This window comes from Bos indicus x Bos taurus, unplaced genomic scaffold, assembly GCF_003369695.1.
Source record: "Bos indicus x Bos taurus breed Angus x Brahman F1 hybrid unplaced genomic scaffold, Bos_hybrid_MaternalHap_v2.0 tig00002134_arrow_arrow_obj, whole genome shotgun sequence".
Taxonomy (NCBI): Eukaryota; Metazoa; Chordata; class Mammalia; order Artiodactyla; family Bovidae; genus Bos; species Bos indicus x Bos taurus.
The window spans coordinates 15,346-36,525 of NW_020867505.1; the positions used below are offsets into that span (position 1 = coordinate 15,346).

Consider the following 21,180-nt stretch of genomic DNA (forward strand, 5'->3'; position numbering starts at 1 on the left):
GGCTGTCATGATGTCATTTTGTACCAAACTGATCTACAGGTTCAGTGCAATCCCAATCAAAATCCCAGCAAGTTATTTTTGGATATTAATAGTCTTATTCTGAAATGTATATGGAGAAACAAAAGACTCAGGATAGCTAAAATAGTATTGAGAGAGAAGAACAAAGTTGGAGGACTGACACTACCTAACTTTCAGATTTAATGTAAACCTAGCTCAGAGGGTAAAGCATCTGCCTGCAATGCAGGAGACCCAGGCTTGATCCCTGGGTCAGGAAGATCCGCTAGAGAAGGAAATGGCAACCCACTCCAGTACTCTTGCCTGGAAAATCCCATGGATGGAGAAGCCTGATAGGCTACAGTCCATGGTGTTGCAAAGAGTTGGACACGACTGGGCAACTTCACTTTCACTATAATCAAGACAATGTGATTTTGCCAAAAGAATATAAAAATAGATTGGTAGAACAAAATAGCTCAGCAGTAGACTCTCATAGTTGACTGATCTTTGAAGAAGCTTTTGGTGTAAAGATAGTCTTTTCAACAAATGGTGCTGGAAAAACTGGATATCCACCTGCAAAATGACAGCTTTTTAATATGCTGTCTAGGTTGGTCATAGCTTTTCTTCCAAGGAGCAAATGTGAATCTAGTGAATCTAGACACAGACCTTACAGCTTTCACAAAAATTAACTCACAGTGGACCATAGATGTAATTGGAAAATGCAAAACTGTAAAATATCTAGAAGACAACACAGGCAGTAATTTAGTTGACTGTAGTCATGGTAATGAATTTTTAGATACAGCACTATCCATGAAAGAAAGATTATTATCCATGAAAGAAGTAATTGATAAGCTGTGCTTCTTTAAAAACTTCTGCTCTGCAAACGACATCATCAAGAGAATGAGAAGGTAATCCAGACTGGGAGAAAATATTTGCAAAAGACTGTTATCCAAAATATATAAATAACTCTTAAAACTTGACAATAAGAAAATGAATAATGCAATTAAACAATGAACAAAGACTTGAACAGACATCTCAAAGAAGATACGCAGATGGCAAGTAAGCATATTGAAAGATGTTCAGCACCATTAGGGAATTACAGATTAAAACAGCAATGGGGTGCCAGCACACACCCCCATTAGAATGGCTGAAATATGAAACACCAACAACACCAAATGCTGGCTAGGATGTGGAGCAATAGGAGCTCTCATTTATTGCTGGTGGAAATGCAAAATGGTATTGCCACTGTGGAAGACAGTTTGGCAATTCCTTATAGAACTAAATGTGCTTTTATTATATGATCTAGCAACTGCACTCCTTTACCCAAAGGAGTTGAAAATCTGTCTCCACAAAGGCGTCACCACAAATGTGTAGTAGCTCTCTTCATAACTGCCTAAACTTGGAAGCAAGCAAGATGTTCTTTAGTGGGTGAATGAGTGAATAAACTTGGTATATCCATACAATGAAGTATCATTAAGTACCAAAAATAAATGAGCTATCAAACCATGAAAAGATGTGGAGGAAAATTAAATGCATAACTGAGTGAAAGAAGCCAGTCTGAAAAGGCGATGGCTTAGGATTCCAATTATATGACATTGATGCAAAAGGCAAAACTATGGAGACAATAAAAGAATCAGCATTTGTTAGGGGTTAAAGGGAATGGAGGGACAAACAGGTAGAGCAGAGGATTTTTAGGGCAGTGAAACTGTTCTGTGATATTATAATGGTGGATATATGTTACTATACATTTGTCAAAACCCATAGAGTGTACAGGGCTTCCTGTACAGCTCAGATGGTAGCTCAGATGGTAAAGAATCTGCCTGCAATGCAGGAGACCCAGGTTCGTTCCCTGAGTCAGGAAGGTCTCCTGGAGAAGGGAATGGCAGTCCACTCCAGTGTTCTTGGAGTGGAATTCTCCAGTGTCTTGGAGAATTCTATGGACAGACCATGGGGTCGCAAAGAGGTGAACACGACTGAGCAAATGACACACTGTAGAGTGTGCAGCACCAAAAGTGAGCCTTACTGTGAACTGAGGACTTAGGTGGTGATGATACACTAGTGTATGTTTATTGATGACAAGAAAGGGCTCACCGGTGCAGGGTGTTGGTAGTGGTGGAGGTTGTGTGGTATAGGAATGAGGGATATACAAGAAATCTCTATACCTCTGTCTCAATTTTGCTGTAACATGATTAAAACTTCTCTACAAAAGTAAAAGTTTATTGATTGGAAAAAATATTTGGAATTGAAACAATGTAATTATTCATGTAATTTTGAGCAATTCAAGTTTGTTTGCATGTACAACAACACAGACTTGGAGTCTTTACAAAGGATTATTGATTACGATATGTACACTTGCTTGCATTATTCCAGTATTCTTGTTAAAAATTTCAGTTCAGCAGTATTACCAACCATAAATTCCTACCAACCATAAGGATTGCTGATCACTTCACCCCTTCTTGATGCTCTTATACTATTCTTTGTTAACTTTGATCTTTTGCCCTAAAACTTGGTCTAATTATGTTTCCAGTTTCTTTTAGCCAAGAAATAAATTTATACTACCAGATGACAGAATGTTACATCTTAGATATAACTTTATGATACAAAAGGTCATAAAGAGTGTTTGGTCTTAAGTTTCTTAAACATATGTGAACAGTGACCTTTTTAGCCTAGAATATTGTAAGTAGTAAGAGTCCATGTTACAAATGAGAAGGCATTATAATTATAGCTCAATATTAATTAGTTAATTTGTCAAATCATTGCTTATTCAACACCTTCTCTTGGCCCAAGCTATTAGTTAAGCCAACAATACATAGATCCCTATACAAGGTTTACACCTTTTCTTGTATGTGTACCCTTGAATGACTGACTGATTTTGTGTCTGTGAAAAGAATCTATTAGAAATTCTTAAAAAAAAAAGTATTAATTACAGTGGTCTTATCTCACTTTTCTATTGTTTGGGAATATACCTAGAGCACCTTAAATGCCAAAGGACTTTTTGTTGTTGTTTCCACATAAAGATTATATTTCTGAAAAGCTTTTGAGAGAGAATTGCTAAAGATACTTTTCTATTTTAGATGAGCAAGTTGTTATGGGCAACAAGCTTCTTGTATATATTAGGTAAGAGATTTTTAATTTCTTTATGTGTGTATCCTTCTTTTACAAAATTTCTCCTATATTCTCAGAGGTACTGTCATCTCTTAATCTGTGTAGTGCTTTCGTTTTTCAGTATTCTTTCATGTATAGCCGTGCTTCTGAACAATCAGTAATTCTGTCCCCCACCCTTGCTCTCCTCTGCCATATATTTGCAATGTCTAAAGACATTTTGCTTTGTCACAACTGGGGTCAGGAGAGATGCCACTGGCATTTAATGCATAGAGGCCAGGGATGCTGCTTAGCATTCTGCAGTGAACAGGATAGTCCCCACAGCAAAGAATACTGAAATATCAGTAGGGCAGAGGTTGAGAAATCTTGATATAGAGTATTTTACTTTTACTACCAAGTCTATGGGATATGTTTTTGTCCATATTTTATGTATAAGGGCAAGAAATTAGTTTGCATCATGAACAAAAGTTAGTGACTGAAGTAAGTGGAAATGTTTATCTGTTTATTCCTGGATCAGAGTTCTTCTGATAGACTAATACAAGCTCAGAATTGTATCCTAATAGAGCTTTTACATAAATAAGTGGCTGGCAGGTAGGCAGGAAGGTGGCAGAACCTGCTGGCACATCATTTTAGCTTCTGTGTGCATCAGAGTTATTAACTTTGAGACCTCTTTCACGTTTGTTACATCGATGCTTTAGTATAGAAGAACATATGTAGCATTTACCTTGCTCTTTATCATCTGCGCTTTAAACTTTTTAGAATATGCTGGTATCCAGCTGTCTCTAACATTTAAAATTGATGACTACTTCACAGAGGTTTAAAATTTACTCCTCCCCATCCCCTGCCACCAAAATAAGGATATATTCAGAAGACAGTTTATAACTCAGCCCCCAGAGCTAGTCATTAGCCATTAGGAAGGTCTGGTTTGGAGGTAAAACCATACAGTTAATTTCTCATGAGATTCTAATTCTCCCCAAAGGCTTGTCCGATTACAAATATTTTTTAGCCTAGCTCATTTCCCATCTTTATTCACCATTCTTAGAACCACTGGATTTAAAAGTCTGCGAACCTGAGGCTTTTACCTGTTAACAGTATAATGATGCTCTCAGATTCTTTCCAGATGCTGGATGTGAGACTTTTAGGTAATCTGTCCTTATTCCTTCTTGTTCATTTAGTGCATGCAGCTTGGGTTTTTCTTAGGAAAAATAAAAAGAAATGAAAGTCATTACTCAGTCACAGGATGTGTTATTTCACCACCACCTTCTGTCACCCACATTTTCTGAACTGGCTATCATTTCAATCTGGATTTGGACCTGACCTAACTGACAAGAGCTGAGCCTGCTTAAACATCAGACTAGTATCTTGGGTTGGAGAACAGTGTATTCCCAGGAAGTTAGCCCATTAAGAGTCACCAAATCCGTTCAATTTCTTGTCTTCTAGCTGTTGTCTAGCAGGTCGTGCCTATCCGCTGGGTGACATCCCTGAAGATCTTGTTCCCTTGGTTAAAAACCAGGTTGGTACATTTTCGTAGCATTTTTACTCTCTTAAAATGCAGTAAAGACAAATTGTAATTGAGGGCTGCACATGGGTCGGGAGCTATCTGCTGTGACAGGAGAGAGCCTGCACACCATCACTGGAGCCAGTAATCACAGCTGAGAGAGGTTAGAGAAGTTACAACCCAGTGGCAATTTAAACTAAATTCAACCTGGTTTTATTTTATACAAATGGGAGTCATTGCTTCAGCAAGATACTTTGTGAGAAAAGAATCAGCTTTTTTTTTTTTTTTTCAACTTGCAGGTTTTTGAATTTCTAATTCGCCTGCATTCAACAGAAGCTCCCCCTGAAGAAGAAATCTATCCTTATATTCGGACTTTGCTGCATTTCGACACACGAGAATTTCTAAATGTATTGGCGCTGGTAAGAAATACTGTGATTCTAAGGTATTTTTAAAATAGTTGGGGTGATAATTATTTTTAATAGAAAGAAAAATGAATAATAGTCCTTACATAGGTAGAGTTTTTATGCCCTAGCAGTAAGTCAGGGTCTCAAATGTTTAATTTTGTTGTGCCATCCATAGTTTCTAATTCTTTTTCTCCTTCCTACCCTTCCTTTCCTGCTTTCTTCCCCTCTCTTTCCTTCCTCCCTGAGTATTTGTCTATGTCTAGTGTTTGTCTATGTCTGTCTGTATGTCTCTTTCTGACTCATCCTTATTAAAAAGTTAAAGCGGAGTTAGATGTGGTACATCCTTTATTTCATAAATTGTTATTGTTTGCATACTGAAGATGGCAGATTGCTCTGAATGACATGTGGTGATGATGATAGTAGAAGCAGCTAGAGTTGAAATGGAACATGGAAGCTTCCTGCTAAAAAAATATCCTTATTCTTATTTTTATTAAAGAGAGGTCTGGGTAAGCCAGCTTCTCTGTGAAAATGCCCCCGGGGAAATAATTATATAAAACATGATATATCTTCCTAATTAAGCCATATTGTAGTTGTTTTTAAAAAGCTTTTGATAATGTGGACAGTGCTTATATTTTAGTATCCAGTGAAACAGCAGACTGACAAATTTTTAAAAAAATATTGTATGTGCACAATATTTGAAGGAAATAGACAGGAAGGAAATATATCTAAATATTAATAGTGATTATGTCTGTGAGATGAACTAAATTTATTTAATGAACATATAGTGCTCTTATTATAAGTTGAATAATAAACTATTAAACTTTTTAAAAGTGCCTGTGAGAAGGTTGAGATTCTACTCATATGACATTTTGTATTAGTTTAATTGGAAAATCTGATTTCAGAAGTAGTAACTTAAATAGCAGAAGAAGAAGGGAAAAGAAACTTAGAAAATGAAAGTCAAATCTAGTTGGTTTAGGAGACCGTAGACGTCCAGAATACAATGGAAGTGTACTTAGTGTCTGGCCTGGAGGAGAAAAGAAACAAGAAGTGGTAGGGCAGGGGTTCATAAAGCGTCCTGGAGAGCAACAAAGAATTTTACCTAGTTTTCAGTTTTTAAAGGGCTGTCGTGCCACTGAAGATCATTTGGGATTATGCTTATGTCTAAATTATGATATTGACATTGATAGTAAGACTGCGATAAAATCTCTGTCATTTACTTGACAAATATTTGCCAAGTATATCACACATACTGTAGTAACTGTGTGTGTACCCTGGGCTGACAGGATATAAACCTTGCCTTTGTGGAGGAAGAGGATGCAGCTTGTAGATTAGTAACTATAGCATGGTGTAAGACATGTCACTGGAGACATGCAGAATGCTGTAAGAACATTTAGGAGGGGGATCTAATGGAAGGGTCAGGAAGGTGTCTTGGATGAAATGATGTCGATGGTGTCTCTCAGGATGTGTAGAAGTCTGGTTAAGGTTAGGGAAAAGTATTTCAGGTAGAAGGACAGAGTATGTAGAAAGACCTGGAAATAAGATAGAGCAGTGTGTGTTAAGGTAATTGAAAAAAATTCAGTATGGCCACATTTTTAAGTGTAAGGAATTCTGCGGAGAGAGAGAATGCCAGAGAGGCAGGTAGAGACTGAGTTTTATTATCCGTGGTAGGAAATTTGGACTTTACAGCCGCTGAAGCCTTTTGCCTTACTTAGTTGCTCAGTCCTTCCAACTCTTTGTGACCCCATGAACTGTAATTCGCCATGCTCCTCTGTTATTGGGGATTCTCTAGGTAAGAATACTGGAGTATGTTGCTATGCCCTCCTCCTTCAGGGCATCTTCCCAACCCAGAGATTGGACCCAGTTCTCTCGGCATTGCAGATGGATTTTTTACTGTCTGAATAGAAAAATGTCATAATTTGTAGTTTAGAAAAATTCCCTCTGATTGTTGAATGGAAAATTGATTGAAATAAGATTGGAGGCATGAAGATGTTAGCAAAATTTTGTGGTCATCCAGATAGAAGATAATGGCAGCTTGAATTAGGACAGTGGCAATGGGGGTTCTAAGACATGAAAGGATTTGAAAGATATTTTAGGAGGTAAATCAGCCTAAAATTTAGAGTTTAGTGTACAATTCGATGTGAAAGGTAAGATGAATAGGGAAGCATCAAAGATTCCTACATTTCAGACCTTATGAACTGAATGTATAGTGGTTTATTTGTAGATTCAACAGGAAATCAGAGGAGAAACAGTTTTATTAGGAGATGGATGAGAGTGGGCGTGCAGAGTAGTGGTGAGGTATGGTGGAGGCAGATAATTAGTTCTTTTTTGGACTTAATGAATTTGAAATGCCTAAAAGACAAGCAGAGGTTTCCTTGTGTGTGTGCATCAAGGGTTGGCTGCATCCCCAAGTATTACAGCTGGAGAAATTGATAAGACTTAGGATCCTAAATCCTGGATTCACTCCATATTTGTCTACTATAGTTGATTATTCATGTGACCTTCCTAATTAATATGTCTTAATAAAAAGAACATTTTTAGGGACCCACTAAAAAACTTAGATGACAGACTTTTAAATCATATTTTCTCACTTGTTAAAATGTAGGAATATTTTTTTCAAGTGAGGTTTTTAACTTTAGCTTTATTAGGGTACAATGTATACAAAATATAATTCATCCATTTTAAGAGAAGAGTTTGACAAGCATGCATGCATGCATGCTAAGTCACTTCAGTCATGTCTGACTCTGTGCGACCCCATGGACAGCAGCCCACCAGGCTTCTCTGTCCACAGGATTCTCTAGGCAAGAATACTGGAGTGGGTTGCCATGTCCTTCTCCATTGACAAGCATATGCAGTCTTACAACTGCTACCACAATCTAGATACAGAACAGGTGGTCACTTTTGCAGTTTTTTAGTGAGTCCCAATCCCAGCCCCTGGCAACTGCTGATCTGCTTTGGGAAACAGGGTTTCACCTTTCTAAAATGTCATTTAGAGAAAACATAAACTTTGCGGTTTCTTCTGGTGTCTTTCACTTAATGCTTTTGAGACTTACCTGTACTGTTTGTTTTATCAGTAGGTTGTCCCTCTTTATGGCTATGTAATTTTTCAGTTTATGGATATACAGTTTGTTGATCCATCCACCAATAGTTGGTCCTTTTGATTATTTCCAATTTAAGTTACTATGACTAAAGCTATCATGAATATTTACATATAAGCCTTTGTGTGGACATACATCTTTATTTCTCTCGAGTAAATACCAAATAATGAAACCACTGGGTCTTTTGTGAAGTGTATTGTTTTACTTCATAAAAAACTAACAAGACTTTTCTAAAGTGGTTCTGCCAGTTTTCATTCCAGTAATATATGAGAGTATCAGTTTCTTCATTGTATGGTTCATCTTTTTAATTTGACCATTCTAGTAGATGTATACTGGTATCTCATTGTAGTTTTATATTTCCCTCCTGACAACTGACATTAAACATCTTTTCATTAAAATATATTAGCAAAAAAGTTATGTTTACCATTCGTATATTCTCCATCCATATATATTCTATGGTGAACATATCCATTTTTTGACCATTTTTCCCTACTTTTAAAAATTGTATTTGTTTTCTTGTTTTGAGAATTTTTTTTTAGGTAAGTATTAAAAATCAGATTACATGAATTTAGCAGATGTTTTCTCCTAGTCTGTAGTTTGTCTTTTCGTTTTCCTAATACTGTATTTTGAATAGCGGAAATTTTAAATTTTGATGAAGTCTAATTTATTGGTTTTGTTTTAGGAATCCTGCTTCTGGGGCTGTACCTATGAAATCTTTGCCTAACCCAAGGTCACAAAGATATTCCCTAGAAGTTTTATGGTTTTACCTTTAAAGCTGTGATCCATTTTGAAGAAATTTTGGCCTGTGGTGCAAGGTTTAGATGCAAGGCCTTTTTTTCTTGTTCTTTTTTTTGCATTGAGATATCTAATTCTTATAGCATCATTTGACAAAAAGACTGTCCTTTCTCTACTGGATTGTCTTTGTACTTTGTCAAAGACATATCATCTATGTATACTGGGTCTGTTTCAGAACTCTGTTCTATGCCCCTGGTCTGTCTGTCTATCTTGATGCCAGTACCACACTGCCTTGATTACTGTAGCTTTATAATGAGTATGAAAATCATGTTATATGTTCTTATTCTTTTTCAAAATTACTTTGTATTTTGTAGTTTTGGGGTTGTTTTTGGCATTTCAGTATGAATTTTAAGTTATCTTGTTAACTTCTGCAGAAGCCTGCCTGGATTTAGATTAGGATTGTGTTCAGTATTTAGTCAATTTAAGAATTGACTTAGCAATACTGAATTTTGTGACCCATTAAAAGGTATACAGTTTCATTAATTTAGATTTTCTTTAATTTTTCTCAGAAATATTTTGTAGTTTTCAGTGTAGTTTTCTAAGTGATAGGATTCAACGTAATGTTTTCTCAGTTCAGTTCAGTTCAGTTGCTCAGTCGCGTCCGACTCTTTGCGATCCCATGAATCGCAGCACGCCAGGCCTCCCTGTCCATCACCAACTCCCGGAGTTCACTCAAACTCACGTCCATCAAATTGGTGATGCCATCCAGCCATCTCATCCTCTGTTGTCCCTTTCTCCTCCTGCCCCCAATCCCTCCCAGCATCAGAGTCTTTTCCAATGAGTCAGCTCTTCGCATGAGATGGCCAAAGTACTGGAGTTTCAGCTTTAGCATCATTCCTTCCAAGGAACACCCAGGGCTGATCTCCTTTAGAATGGACTGGTTGGATCTCCTTGCAGTCCCAGGGACTCTCAAGAGTCTTCTCCAACACCACAATTCAAAAAGCATCAATTCTTCGGCTGTCAGCTTTCTTCACAGTCCAACTCTCACATCCATACATGACCACTGGAAAAACCATAGCGTTGACTAGACAGACCTTTGTTGGCAAAGTAATGTCTCTGCTTTTGAATATGCTATCTAGGTTGGTCATAACTTTCCTTCCAAGGAGTAAGCGTCTTTTAATTTCATGGCTGCAGTCACCATCTGCAGTGATTTTGGAACCCAGAAAAATAAAGTCTGACACTGTTTCCACTGTTTCCTCATCTATTTCCCATGAAGTGATGGGACCAGATGCCATGATCTTCGTTTTCTGAATGTTGAGCTTTAAGCCAACTTTTTCACTCTCCACTTTCATCAAGAGGCTTTTTAGTTCCTCTTCACTTTCTGCCATACCAAAACTCTGTAATAATTTTAAGGGGCTACAGAAAGAAGTTTTTATGACCAAATTCACAGGTGACTTTGGACTTGAATTTTAGGTCTACTTTTGCATTTCACAAACTGTCATTCTCCATTAGGACGTCTTTACATATTATTCCTCTAATAAGCATTGTATAATTAGAAGAATCTTTGTGGAATGATAATGTTTTAACATAAATGTGCCATTTTGGTGGCAGCTGTTAACTACAGTCAAAATATGTCATTGTGTATATCACAACATTTGTAATAAAAGTATTTCTCCACTTAATTATGTTTATAGTAGTAAACTTGCAATGTGTGTTTCAAAGCAGTGAATACATGTTACTAAAAGGCAAGTGGATAAAGCAGTTCTTTTTACTTGCTGTCAATGCTGTAGTTATTTAATACATATGCTAATTCTCCATGATTTTGTGTTTACTTGAATAGCACTTGTATTAGCAGATAGTATCTTGTCTGACAGCGTAGTGACATCTCACTTTGGCAGGCTGAGTGTGAGGGGGAAGTTGTGTTTGTTTGAATGTGTGTATATTTGTTGTTTTCCTAAGCCTTAGAACTGAGACACTTTCTCGACCATCTTTCCCTCTTCAGACTGGGTCATGTTTAACCCATATAAACACCAAAATACCCTCTGTTTGAGCTTTTTGGGTAAGAGTTCCTACAGTTCCCTAGGTAACTCATTTCAGCTTTTCTTAACTAACCGCAGCAAAGCATTCTAGGTGAAGAAAAAATTTTTTATAAAGATTTCATTTTCCTCTGTAATTAACTAGACAAATCAGCAGTCATTGTTTAAAATGCTTACTGTGTGTCAGACAAGAAAAGGGAAAGAAGGACATGCTAGTAGAGAAGAGCATGAGCAGAGGGTCTTTGGAGAAGTTGGGGAAGCTTGGGGGCAGTTTAAAGAATAGCAGATATTCTGGTTTGAATGTTAACTATGATGTAGTCTTGAAAGTTTGTGGCTTGGAAATTCTTCTTTAATCTGTTGGTACAATACGTAGTCTATTTCCTTGCTTCGGGATAGTCAGTAGTAAATTACTGCTTTGTAGATTTAAACATTTCATGCACAGATGGGCATAATAAAGGACAGAAATGGTATGGACCTAACAGAAGTAGAAGAGATTAAGAAGAGATGGCAAGAATACACAGAAGAACTATATGAAAGAGGTCTTAATAACCAGGATAACCACGATGGTGTGGTAATGCATCTAAAGTCAGACATCCTGGAACGTGAAGTCAAGTGGGGCTTAGTAGCATTACTATGAACAGAGCTAGTGGAGGTGATGAAATTCCGGCTGAGCTATTTCAAATCCTAAAAGACGATGCTGTTAAAGTGCTGCACCCAATAGGTCAACACATTTGGAAAACTTATCAGAGGCCACAGAACTGGAAGAGGTCAGTTTTCATTTCAGTCCTAAAGAAGGGCAGTGCCAAAGAATATTTAGACTACCATACAGTTGCACTCATTTCACATGCTAACAAGATAATGCTCAAAATCCTTCAAGCTAGGCTTCAGCTGTTCATGAACCAAGAGCTTCCAGATCTACAAGCTGAATTTAGAAAAGGCAGAGGAACAAGAGATCAAATTACCAACATCCGTTGGATCATAGAAAAAGCAAGAGAATTCCAGAAAAACACCTACTTCTGCTTCATTGACTATGCTAAAAAGCCTTTGACTGTGTGGATCACAACAAACTTTGAAAAATTCTTAAAGAAATGGGAATACCACCCCACCTTACCTGCCTCCTGAAAAACCTGTGTGCAGGTCAAGAAACACAGTTAGAATTGGACATAGAATAACAGACTGGTTCCAAATCAGGAAAGGAGTACGTCAGGGCTGTATATTGTCACCCTGCTTATTTAACCTTTGGGCAGAGTACATCGTGTGAAATGTCCAGCTGGTAAAGCACAGGCTGAAATCAAGACTGCTGGGAGAAGTATCAATATGCAGATATGCAGATCAATATCAGATATGCAGATGACACCACCCTTATGACAAAAAGCAAAGAGGAATTAAAGAGCCTTTTGATGAAAGTGAAAGAGAAGAGTGAAGAAGCTGACTTAAAACTTAGCATTCAAAAAACTAAGATCATAGCACCCAGTCCCATCACTTCATGGCAAATAGATGGGGAAACAATGGAAACACTGAGAGACTTTATTTTCTTGGGCTCCAAAATCACTGTGGATGGTGACTGCAGCCATGAAATTAAAAGACGCCTGCTCCTTGAAAGAAAAAGCCATGATCAGCCTGGAAAGCATATTAAAAGCAGAGATATTACTTTGATGGCAAAGGTCTGTATAGTCAAAGCTGTGGTTTTCTCAGTAGTCATGTATGAATGTGAGAGTTGGATCATGTAGAAAGGTGAGCGCCGTAGAATTGATGCTTTTGAATTGTGGTATTGGAGAAGACTCTTGAGAGTCCCTTGGACTGCAAGGAGATCAAACCAGTCAATCCTGAAGAAAATCAACCCTGAATATTCATTGGAAGGACTGAAGCTGAAGCTCCAATACGTTGGCCACCTGATACAAAGAGCTGACTCATTAGAAAAGACCCTGATGCTGGGCAAGGTTGAAGGCAGGAGGAGAAGGGGACGACAGAGGATTAGGTAGATTGTGAGAGGGTAACAGGCAGGAAGGCCAGGGGTCTCCAAACTGAGGAAATAAGCTGCAAGTGTCTTCTTAAAATTCTATGTTGCTATGCTGACACCTGGTTTTGCCTGAACTGAACTTTTCTCAAATCTTGAGCTATCCAATGCGTTTTTCTTATGCAAATGTTTTTCTTAAGCTATGTTAATGAAACTATGTATTTGCTTTGGAATTTGCCTTTCTTCAAAATGGTTCCACCTAAGACTAACTTTTGACTGCTAATGGCTCAATGAACCAGTTTTCATATCAATTGCTTTACGGCTGGGGGATGACATACCTCATGCCATCCTATTTCAAAAATGCATACTGTGGGAGAGGGGCCTGGTGAAACTCCGTCAGCCTTGAGGTGTCTCTCTTATATGATTAATAACTTTATAACAGGCATAAAATAGCTTATTGAAACTAGCAGGTGGGGCACTCTCTGTCCCCCTTCTGATGTCTATGTCAGAAGCTTTCTCTGTCCCTTTTTTTCTTCAATTAAACTCTGCTATACAAAAGTTCTTGAGTGATCAAACCTGGTCCCTGGTCCCGAAGTTAAATCTTCGGAGATCACAAATCCAACACTGTTCACCATAAGCTATCAATTGGATGGCATCACCGACTCAACGGACATGAGTTTGAGCAAGCTCCGGGAGATGGCGAAGGACAGGGAAGCCTGGTGTGCTGCAGTCCATGGGTTCGCAGAGTCAGACATGACTGAGCGACTGAACAGCAACAAAGGGCCGAATGTCCTAAGAGAAAGCCTTAGGAAGATCTTCAAGTCTTTATCACTCTTACTCAATAAGTATTTTCATTTCAGTTTTTTTGTTTGTTTTTTGATTTTTACAGTGTTTTGTTGGTTTCTGCCACACAGCCACAGGAATCAGCCATAATTATACATATATCCCCTCTCTCTTGAGCCTTCCTCCCTTCCCCACTCCCACTCCTCTAGATCATTACACAGTGCCAGAATGGGCTCCCTGTGTTACACACAGCAGCTTCTCACCAGCTCTCCATTTTACACATAGCAGTGTATATATGTTGATGTTACTTTCTCTGTTAGTCCCACCCTCTCCCTCCCCAAACTGTGTCCACAAGTCTGCGTTTCCATTCCTTCCCTTCAGTTTCTTCATATATGCGGCCTATAGCTTCTATGTATTTTCAGAATCCAGTGCTGTCATTTACTTGGGTGCAAGTTCTATTCAAAATGTATTTGGCTCTACTTGAGCAGGAACATAAAATAAAAAATGCTGTACTTGGCAGTGTTGTGAAAATAGAATACCTATTCTTTGTATGTATTCTTGAGGATTTTAATATTGTCACAGTTTTACCATAGTAATTTTTAAAAGTATCTATTGTTGAAAATCATTTCTTCCTAGTTGTCATGGAAATTTCTTTTCATGACAGTTAACAACTGTATTTCAGTTATTGTTTCCAAATAGCATGGACGGGATGATGGCTGAGCATGTAACATGTATTTCATCCTTTTCAGATTCTTGCTCACAAATTGCCTCTTCCCATCAGTATTCTTTCTTTCTTGTTGCCTATAAACGTTGCCTTCCTTTGTTGGATTTTTATAAATTTTAAAAAGTAGTCTTTATTTTTGGTTGCAGTAGGTCTTTGTTGCTGTGGGTAGGTTTTCTCTAGTTGCAGAGAATAGGGGCTGCTTCCTAGTTGTGGTGCATGGGCTCTGCAGTGCAGGGCTGCTCTTGCTGCAGAGCACAGGCTGTAGAGTGTGTGGGCTCAGAAGCTGTGGTGCACAAGCTTAGTGGTTCCCCGGCATGCGGAATCTTCTTGGACCAAGGATTGAACTCCAGGGATCTACCTCGTGTCCCCTGCATTGGCAGGCGGATTCTTATCCACCATATCACCAGGGTGAATCACTTTTGGGTTGTATAACAATCACTTTATTTTTATACTTTTTATTCAGAATATCATATAATATTGAATAATGTAGCCTTCTGTTAAACTCACTAAAAATAACTTGTTAAAGTTATATAAGAAAAAACCTATTGAGGAGTGGTTATCTTATTTGGGAATTTACCTATTAACAAGAATTTAATATCTTGTTTCCTTCTAAAATTTTCAAATAATACTTACCTTTTTAAAATTTCTTTTTCCTTTTTAGACTTTTGAAGATTTTAAAAATGATAAGCAAGCTGTAGAATATCAACAACGTATTGTGGATATTTTGTTGAAGGTGAGTATCCCTAGAATGTCTTTGTATTGATATTTATATTTATAAAAGTGAATTACTTTATAGCAAGTTCTAAAATAATCTTGTTTAATAAAGGAATATGTTAAAATCATTTAAAAATTTTATTATGATGTCTTTGTCTTCAAAAGCTAAAGTACTAATCATTAATTCAAAGAATATAATGTATCTCAGCTTTAGACTGGATGTTGGATACAGAGTGCTACTCTTGAGAAATGCATATTGTGATAATTGCTATGTTAGTATGATTACATTTAGTAATGGAGACTAACTTCAGAATGCTTTGAGAAAATAATGTTCTGATGCCTGTCTCATACTAGCATCACTGTGTTGCTAAGGTAGTGCCATATGTAGTTTTGCCATGGTACTGAGATGATGGGTAACTTAGGAAGGATTTGAGGCACGCAGAGATGATCATCCCAATCTAAGTCCATCTGGATTCAATTGAAAACTATTTTGAGATTCATGCTGTTGCTAGTGAATGACTGCGGAGACAGATTCTTTTCCTGTCCATCTGCACAGCTTCACCCAGGCCAGTTTCTTCTTGTAGTTAAAAACTTAGAGTTTTTATCCTGTTCATTTGGCTATAAAATGGTAGTTTCTTCCTCTTAGTGACTTTTAGATTATTTTGGAGAAGAGATCAAAATTGAAATATTTTCTTTGTGTATAATATTAATTCATTAACTACATTTATAGTAGTTCTTTATAATTTTCAAAGCACATTTGTATACATGATCTCATTTGAGCTCTTTATTAGCCTTGTAAAATAGGCAGTGATGAATATGAGAGCTCCCAAATAACGTCAGTTTGATCTTGGTGGCTAGTATGGAGAATTTTCACTTAGGTTTCAAAATACCTTCCCGAATGGTCTTATCTTGTCCTTTAATTTGTGATCTTACCTTTCTGCTAGGTAATATTCTTCTCCGGCTTCCCATTATGGTGCAGTTGAAATTAAGTTCTTCTGTGAGAGAAAGTTCAAAATAATAACAGTTTGTTGTGGAAATTTAATTTTTCCCTATAAGTCTGGAGTGTAGGCAGCCTGGTCTAGTAGGATGGGTTCACAAACTTGTCAGGGATGCAGAACACTTCCGTCTTACTGCCGTTGTTCTCAGTCCATGGTTTGTGTCTTTCGGTCCAAAATGACTGCTTAGGCTCCAGTATTACCTCTGCATTCTAACCAGCCTGGATGCAGAAAGAGATGAGGTAGAAGATGTTCTCTTTCTTTGAGAAAATTTCTTAGAAGTTGTGCACCGGAATTCTGCTTGTATCATGTAGATAGCACTTAGCTAGGGAGACTGTGAAGTGTACTCTGTATGGTGGGTGGCCACGTGTTTAGCTAAAAATGAGTTCTGTTTCTAAATTAGATGGAAGGAACAGATGTTGGAGCACAAGTAGTAGTTTTTGCCATATCTGTGTAAATTTTAACATGGTATCCAAGATCCTTTTGCTTTCTGACCCCTGACTACATCTCTATAGCTGCTCCTTCTCTGACCTTCCCTCTCACCCCACCAGTCTGTATTATTAACTCCTCAACAGTTTTTTTTTTTTTGGCCATGCTTAGCAGCTTGTGCTTCTGAGTTCCTCGACCGGGATTGAACCCCGGCCATGGCAGTGAAAGTCTGGAATCCTAACCACTCGGCTACCAGGGAACTCCCTTCTCACCAGTTTTAAATTGTTGAAATTCAGTGAACTTTCTGTGTCATCTTTTTTGGCTTATGTTCTTTGTGTGAGTTTTCTTTTATCCCATCATGTGTTTTCCTTTGCTTTCTCTGCCTGGCAAATTCCTAGCCATTCTCTAAGACATAACTCAAATATCATCCATGAGAAGCTCTTCAGAACCCTCTCTTACACTTCCAGTTTGACTTGTTGCCTTTTCTCTGGGATCTTGTAACACTTCATGCTACACTTGACATACTGTATGGTTTGTTTACATGTGTCTTTTCCTACCTGGAATGAGTTTCCTGTAGGTAGAGACTGTAAGGATGTGTTTGTTTTTTTGTCATTATTTTAACACATCTAGCACGATGCCTACAATCTGGTAGGTGTTCAAGAAATGTTTGCAAGTTGATTGAATTAGAATTTAAGTTTTAAAACTGTACTAAGTTGGGAAAATGATCCAAATGAAGGAAATAAAACTCCATAAAGTACTTAAACTGTTACTCTTGGTGAATTATTGCTTTTGTATATTGTTTTTTAAATTGAAGCATAGTTAAGTTATAGTATTGTGTTAGTTTAGGTATGTAGCAAAGTGATTCAGATATATATATATGTATGTGTATATATATGTATTTTTTTCAGATTATTTTCCATGATAGGTTATCAGAAGATACTGAATATAATTCTCTGTGCTATACAGTAAATTCTTATTGCTTATCTGTTTTATTATAGTAATTTGGTTTTTCTAAACTTTTTATTTTATATTGGACTATAGCCAATTAAAGTGTTGTGATAGTATCAGGTGAAAGGCAGAGGAACTCAGCCATACATATACATGTATCCATTCTCCCCCAAACTCCCTTCCTATCCATGCTGCCACATAACATTGAGCAGAGTTCCCTGTGCTTGTGAATAATGATTTGTATCTGTTAATCTTGTACTCCTATTGACCCCTGCCTCCTCCTTTTCCCTACTAGTAACCATAAGTTTGTTTTCTGTATCTGTGAATCTATTATGTATATAGATTCATTTGTATTATTTATTAAATTCCACATGTAAGTGATACCATATGATATTTGTCTTTCTCTTTCTGAATTACTTCAGTAAAGTATAATATTCTGTAGGTCCATCCTTGTTGCTGCAATTGGCATTATTTCATACTTTTATTTATTTTTGGCTGTGCTGGGTCTTCATTGCTGCATGGGCTGTTCTCTGGTTGCAGTAGCAGGAGCTACTCTCTAGCTGTGGTTGCATGGGCTTCTCTTGTTGCCAAGCATGGTGTCTAGGGTGCACGGCTTCAGTAGTTGTGGCTCCCGGACTCTAGAGCACAGGCTCAGTAGTTGTGACACATGGACTTAATTGCTGCTCAGTATGTGGGATCCTCCTAGACCAGGGATCTAACCCATGTCTCCTGCTTTTGGCAGGCAGACTCTTCATCACTGAGCCACCAGGGAAGTCCTACTTCATTCTTTTTTATGGCTTAGTAAGATTCCATTGTATATATATAAACCACATATTCTAAAGCCGTTTGTCTCTTGATGGACACTTAGGTTTCTTCCATGTCATGGGTACTATAAAGAGTGCTGCTATGAACATTGGGGTGCATGTATCTTTTTGAACTAAAGTCTTCATCTATACAGGCTTCCCTGGTGGCTCAGATGGTAGAGTATCTGCTTACAATGCAGGAGACCCAGGTTTGATCCCTGGGTCGGGAAGATCCCCTGGAGAAGGAAATGGCAACCCAATCCAGTATTCTTGCCTGGAGAATTCCATGGACAGAGGAGCTTGGTGGGCTTCAGTCCATGGGATCGCAAAGGGTTGGACACGACCGAGCAATTAACACTTTAATCTTTTTGGGCTATATGTCCATGGATAGGATTGCTGGATCATATGGTAGCTGTATTTTTAGTTTTTTAAAAGGAACCTCCATACTGTTTTACAAAGTGGCTGCATCTTATATATTATTTTGATAGTACTTAACCTAGGGTCAGTGAAGAATGACCCTATCTCAAATGGTAAGTATGAGATTATTTTCTCATTCTGGTGATAGTTGTTGTCACCATGTATGTAGCTTTTCTGAGGGAGCACAGGCAAGTACCAGAAAACAGGAGAGTGAGCATCAAACCTCAGGCATTATCATGGGTGCTGAATGGCTGCAGACATAGAGTGGGAAAGCTGTAATTTGTGACTTTGTATAAGATTGCCCAGAAAATTTTGTAAGCATGGTCTCTGAAATTGATCAGAAGAAATGGAAAGAAGCTAAAATTTCTGGGATAATACCTAGTTGGACACTTGCTGAGGTGGAAAGGGAATGGGGCTGTGAGTTAGAACTGTTTCCTTAGAAGACGTTTTAGGATCAGACAGGTGAGAGAGTAGTTTACACTTGTAGAGCAAAAGGAAGAGCTAAAAGCAGAGAAGAGCACTAGTTGGGCCCTGACAGTTGAATCCTAAGAAAGGACCCACATGCGGAAAGGAAATGATGATTGAGTATTTTAAAGCTATAGAAAGCTCTTTGAATATTATAATTGGAATTTAGATACACAGATGACAACTTGAAACATCCTCATATTCTAGTAATGATAATTATGCACTTGAGCAAGCTGTGATTGCTGGACTAAGTAAAAGACAGGGGCAGTAAAAGACAGGGGCAAACTGCTTAGCAAAGTGAGAAAAGGCTAGGCCAAAAATGGGGCCCCAAGGGAACATTTTATCTTTGAAGGGAAAATGAAAGGAGAGAGTTTGTAGATGAGATGGCTGTTGTTGCCTAATTTGTTGTAGAATTGCCTCCTTAAGTTCAGTTAGTTTAAAACAATGCCTGGTCTTCCTTCTCAGACTTCTGCCATCTCTCTCTTTGTTAATAGCATTGTTCTCCTCCCTGCTATCAGGCTCAAGACCTGTCATTTTTCATTCTTCCTTTAGCCACATGTTTCCCACACATGTGAATACTGCCTCTGTGCAGTGACTTTTGCACCTGTTTCTCCTTCCCTGTTCGTCACTGGCATTGTTCTGAACTCCTCTGACTCCTCCATGGACCTCTGCAGTCCCATGCATCTTGGTCTCTCTACCTTTATTTCTTGCTTCTGTTACTTTATCCTAAGCTTTGCTGTTGGGGTAATTTTCCTATGCATAGTGCTGATCACAATCAGCTCTCTCTCATACACCTTTAGTAACTCCTCCATTTTCTAACAAATAAATTCTGGATTCCTTGGAATGGGATTGGAACCCTAAGTTTTCTTTTGGTTTGATTTTTCCCTCCTCGTGCATACTGCTGCATTCTAATGAAACATGGCATTTTTTCCCGACAAACTTATATTTTCTTGTGTTCATGTTTTTTGCCCCCACTCTTCCTCTGCCTGGACTGCTCTTTCTCCTGACATTTCTTCCCCTGTCATGGATTCCCACATGGGCTTTTAAAACTTAGTTTAGAGGCTGCTTTTCTCATTTTTTTGTTTCAAATTTTTTCTCTGATCAGTTGAACTGAATTCCCCCACTGCGCTTCCATTGTCATTTGTTCCTTTATAAGTGCTAATCACATTATGATTTTTATTTAAGATTTGTTTACCTGTCTCACTTTGCTTTCTGGTTCACAATTCCCTTGAAGGCTTCTACCATAAGCATCTTAGGCATAGTAGTAGGTACTCAGGAGATGAGAGCTCACTTAAATCAGAGGAAAGATTATGACTTGATAACTGTGTGTGGTTGTAAAGAGCATGTTATATGAAACCATCTGTTCAATGAACTGCTTATAGCCAAGGCAGAAGCCATTCACTTCACTGACTCATAGGCTGGCTGGCTTCTTTTCTGGGATACCTTCATTCTCAAGCTGTCTTACCTTTAAACCCGAAAGCAGCTTCCTTCTTCCTGTGTTGGTGGACAGATTTTTAATAGGGTTACTTTAATTTTAGATTCTCTTTTAAGAATTCAAGAAGGAAACATGATTTATATGTATATATATTTTGTAAATCTACCTGTAGCAATTCAGTTCTTGCAGAACTTGTGCCTGTAAATACTCCAGAAGTCACTAACGTGCTTTCCGGAGTGCAGGCAGTTGTGCTTCTTCTCCGAGGGGTGCTGAACTCAGTTGTCACACAGCTGATAAAGAATCTTTTTATGAGTCCTCATACTGAGGCTTCCCCACCCCTGCCTCTAATTGTATATTTTTCTGTGTCAAACCAGATGGTATATTGAAGAAATGGTCTCTTTTGCTCATAGGTTATGGTGGAGAATTCAGATTTTACGCCCTCACAAGTGGGGTGTCTCTTTACCTTCCTTGCCCGGCAGCTTGCGAAGCCTGACAACACCTTATTTGTAAACAGAACTCTTTTTGATCAGGTGAGTGTCTTTAACCATAAGAAGTAGAATTATTTTATTTACTGTTTATAGAAAAAAAATTCAATGGATTACATGATTTCTTAATAGATATATAAACCTACCAGGTAAGTGTCCTA

The 21,180-nt window shown here is 37.9% G+C and overlaps 1 protein-coding gene across 1 annotated transcript in view; it reads left to right on the forward strand.

Annotated features, from left to right (window-relative positions):
- LOC113888823 (vacuolar protein sorting-associated protein 8 homolog) overlaps positions 1 to 21,091 on the forward strand; it is a 35,767-nt gene extending 14,676 nt beyond the window's left edge. The window contains exons 3-7 of the mRNA XM_027535800.1: positions 3,069 to 3,111; positions 4,537 to 4,609; positions 4,894 to 5,013; positions 14,990 to 15,061; positions 20,945 to 21,091. Coding sequence (XP_027391601.1) covers positions 3,069 to 3,111; positions 4,537 to 4,609; positions 4,894 to 5,013; positions 14,990 to 15,061; positions 20,945 to 21,091 — 455 coding nt within the window. The remainder of the gene's footprint in view (positions 1 to 3,068; positions 3,112 to 4,536; positions 4,610 to 4,893; positions 5,014 to 14,989; positions 15,062 to 20,944) is intronic.
- Positions 21,092 to 21,180: the final 89 nt, after the last annotated feature.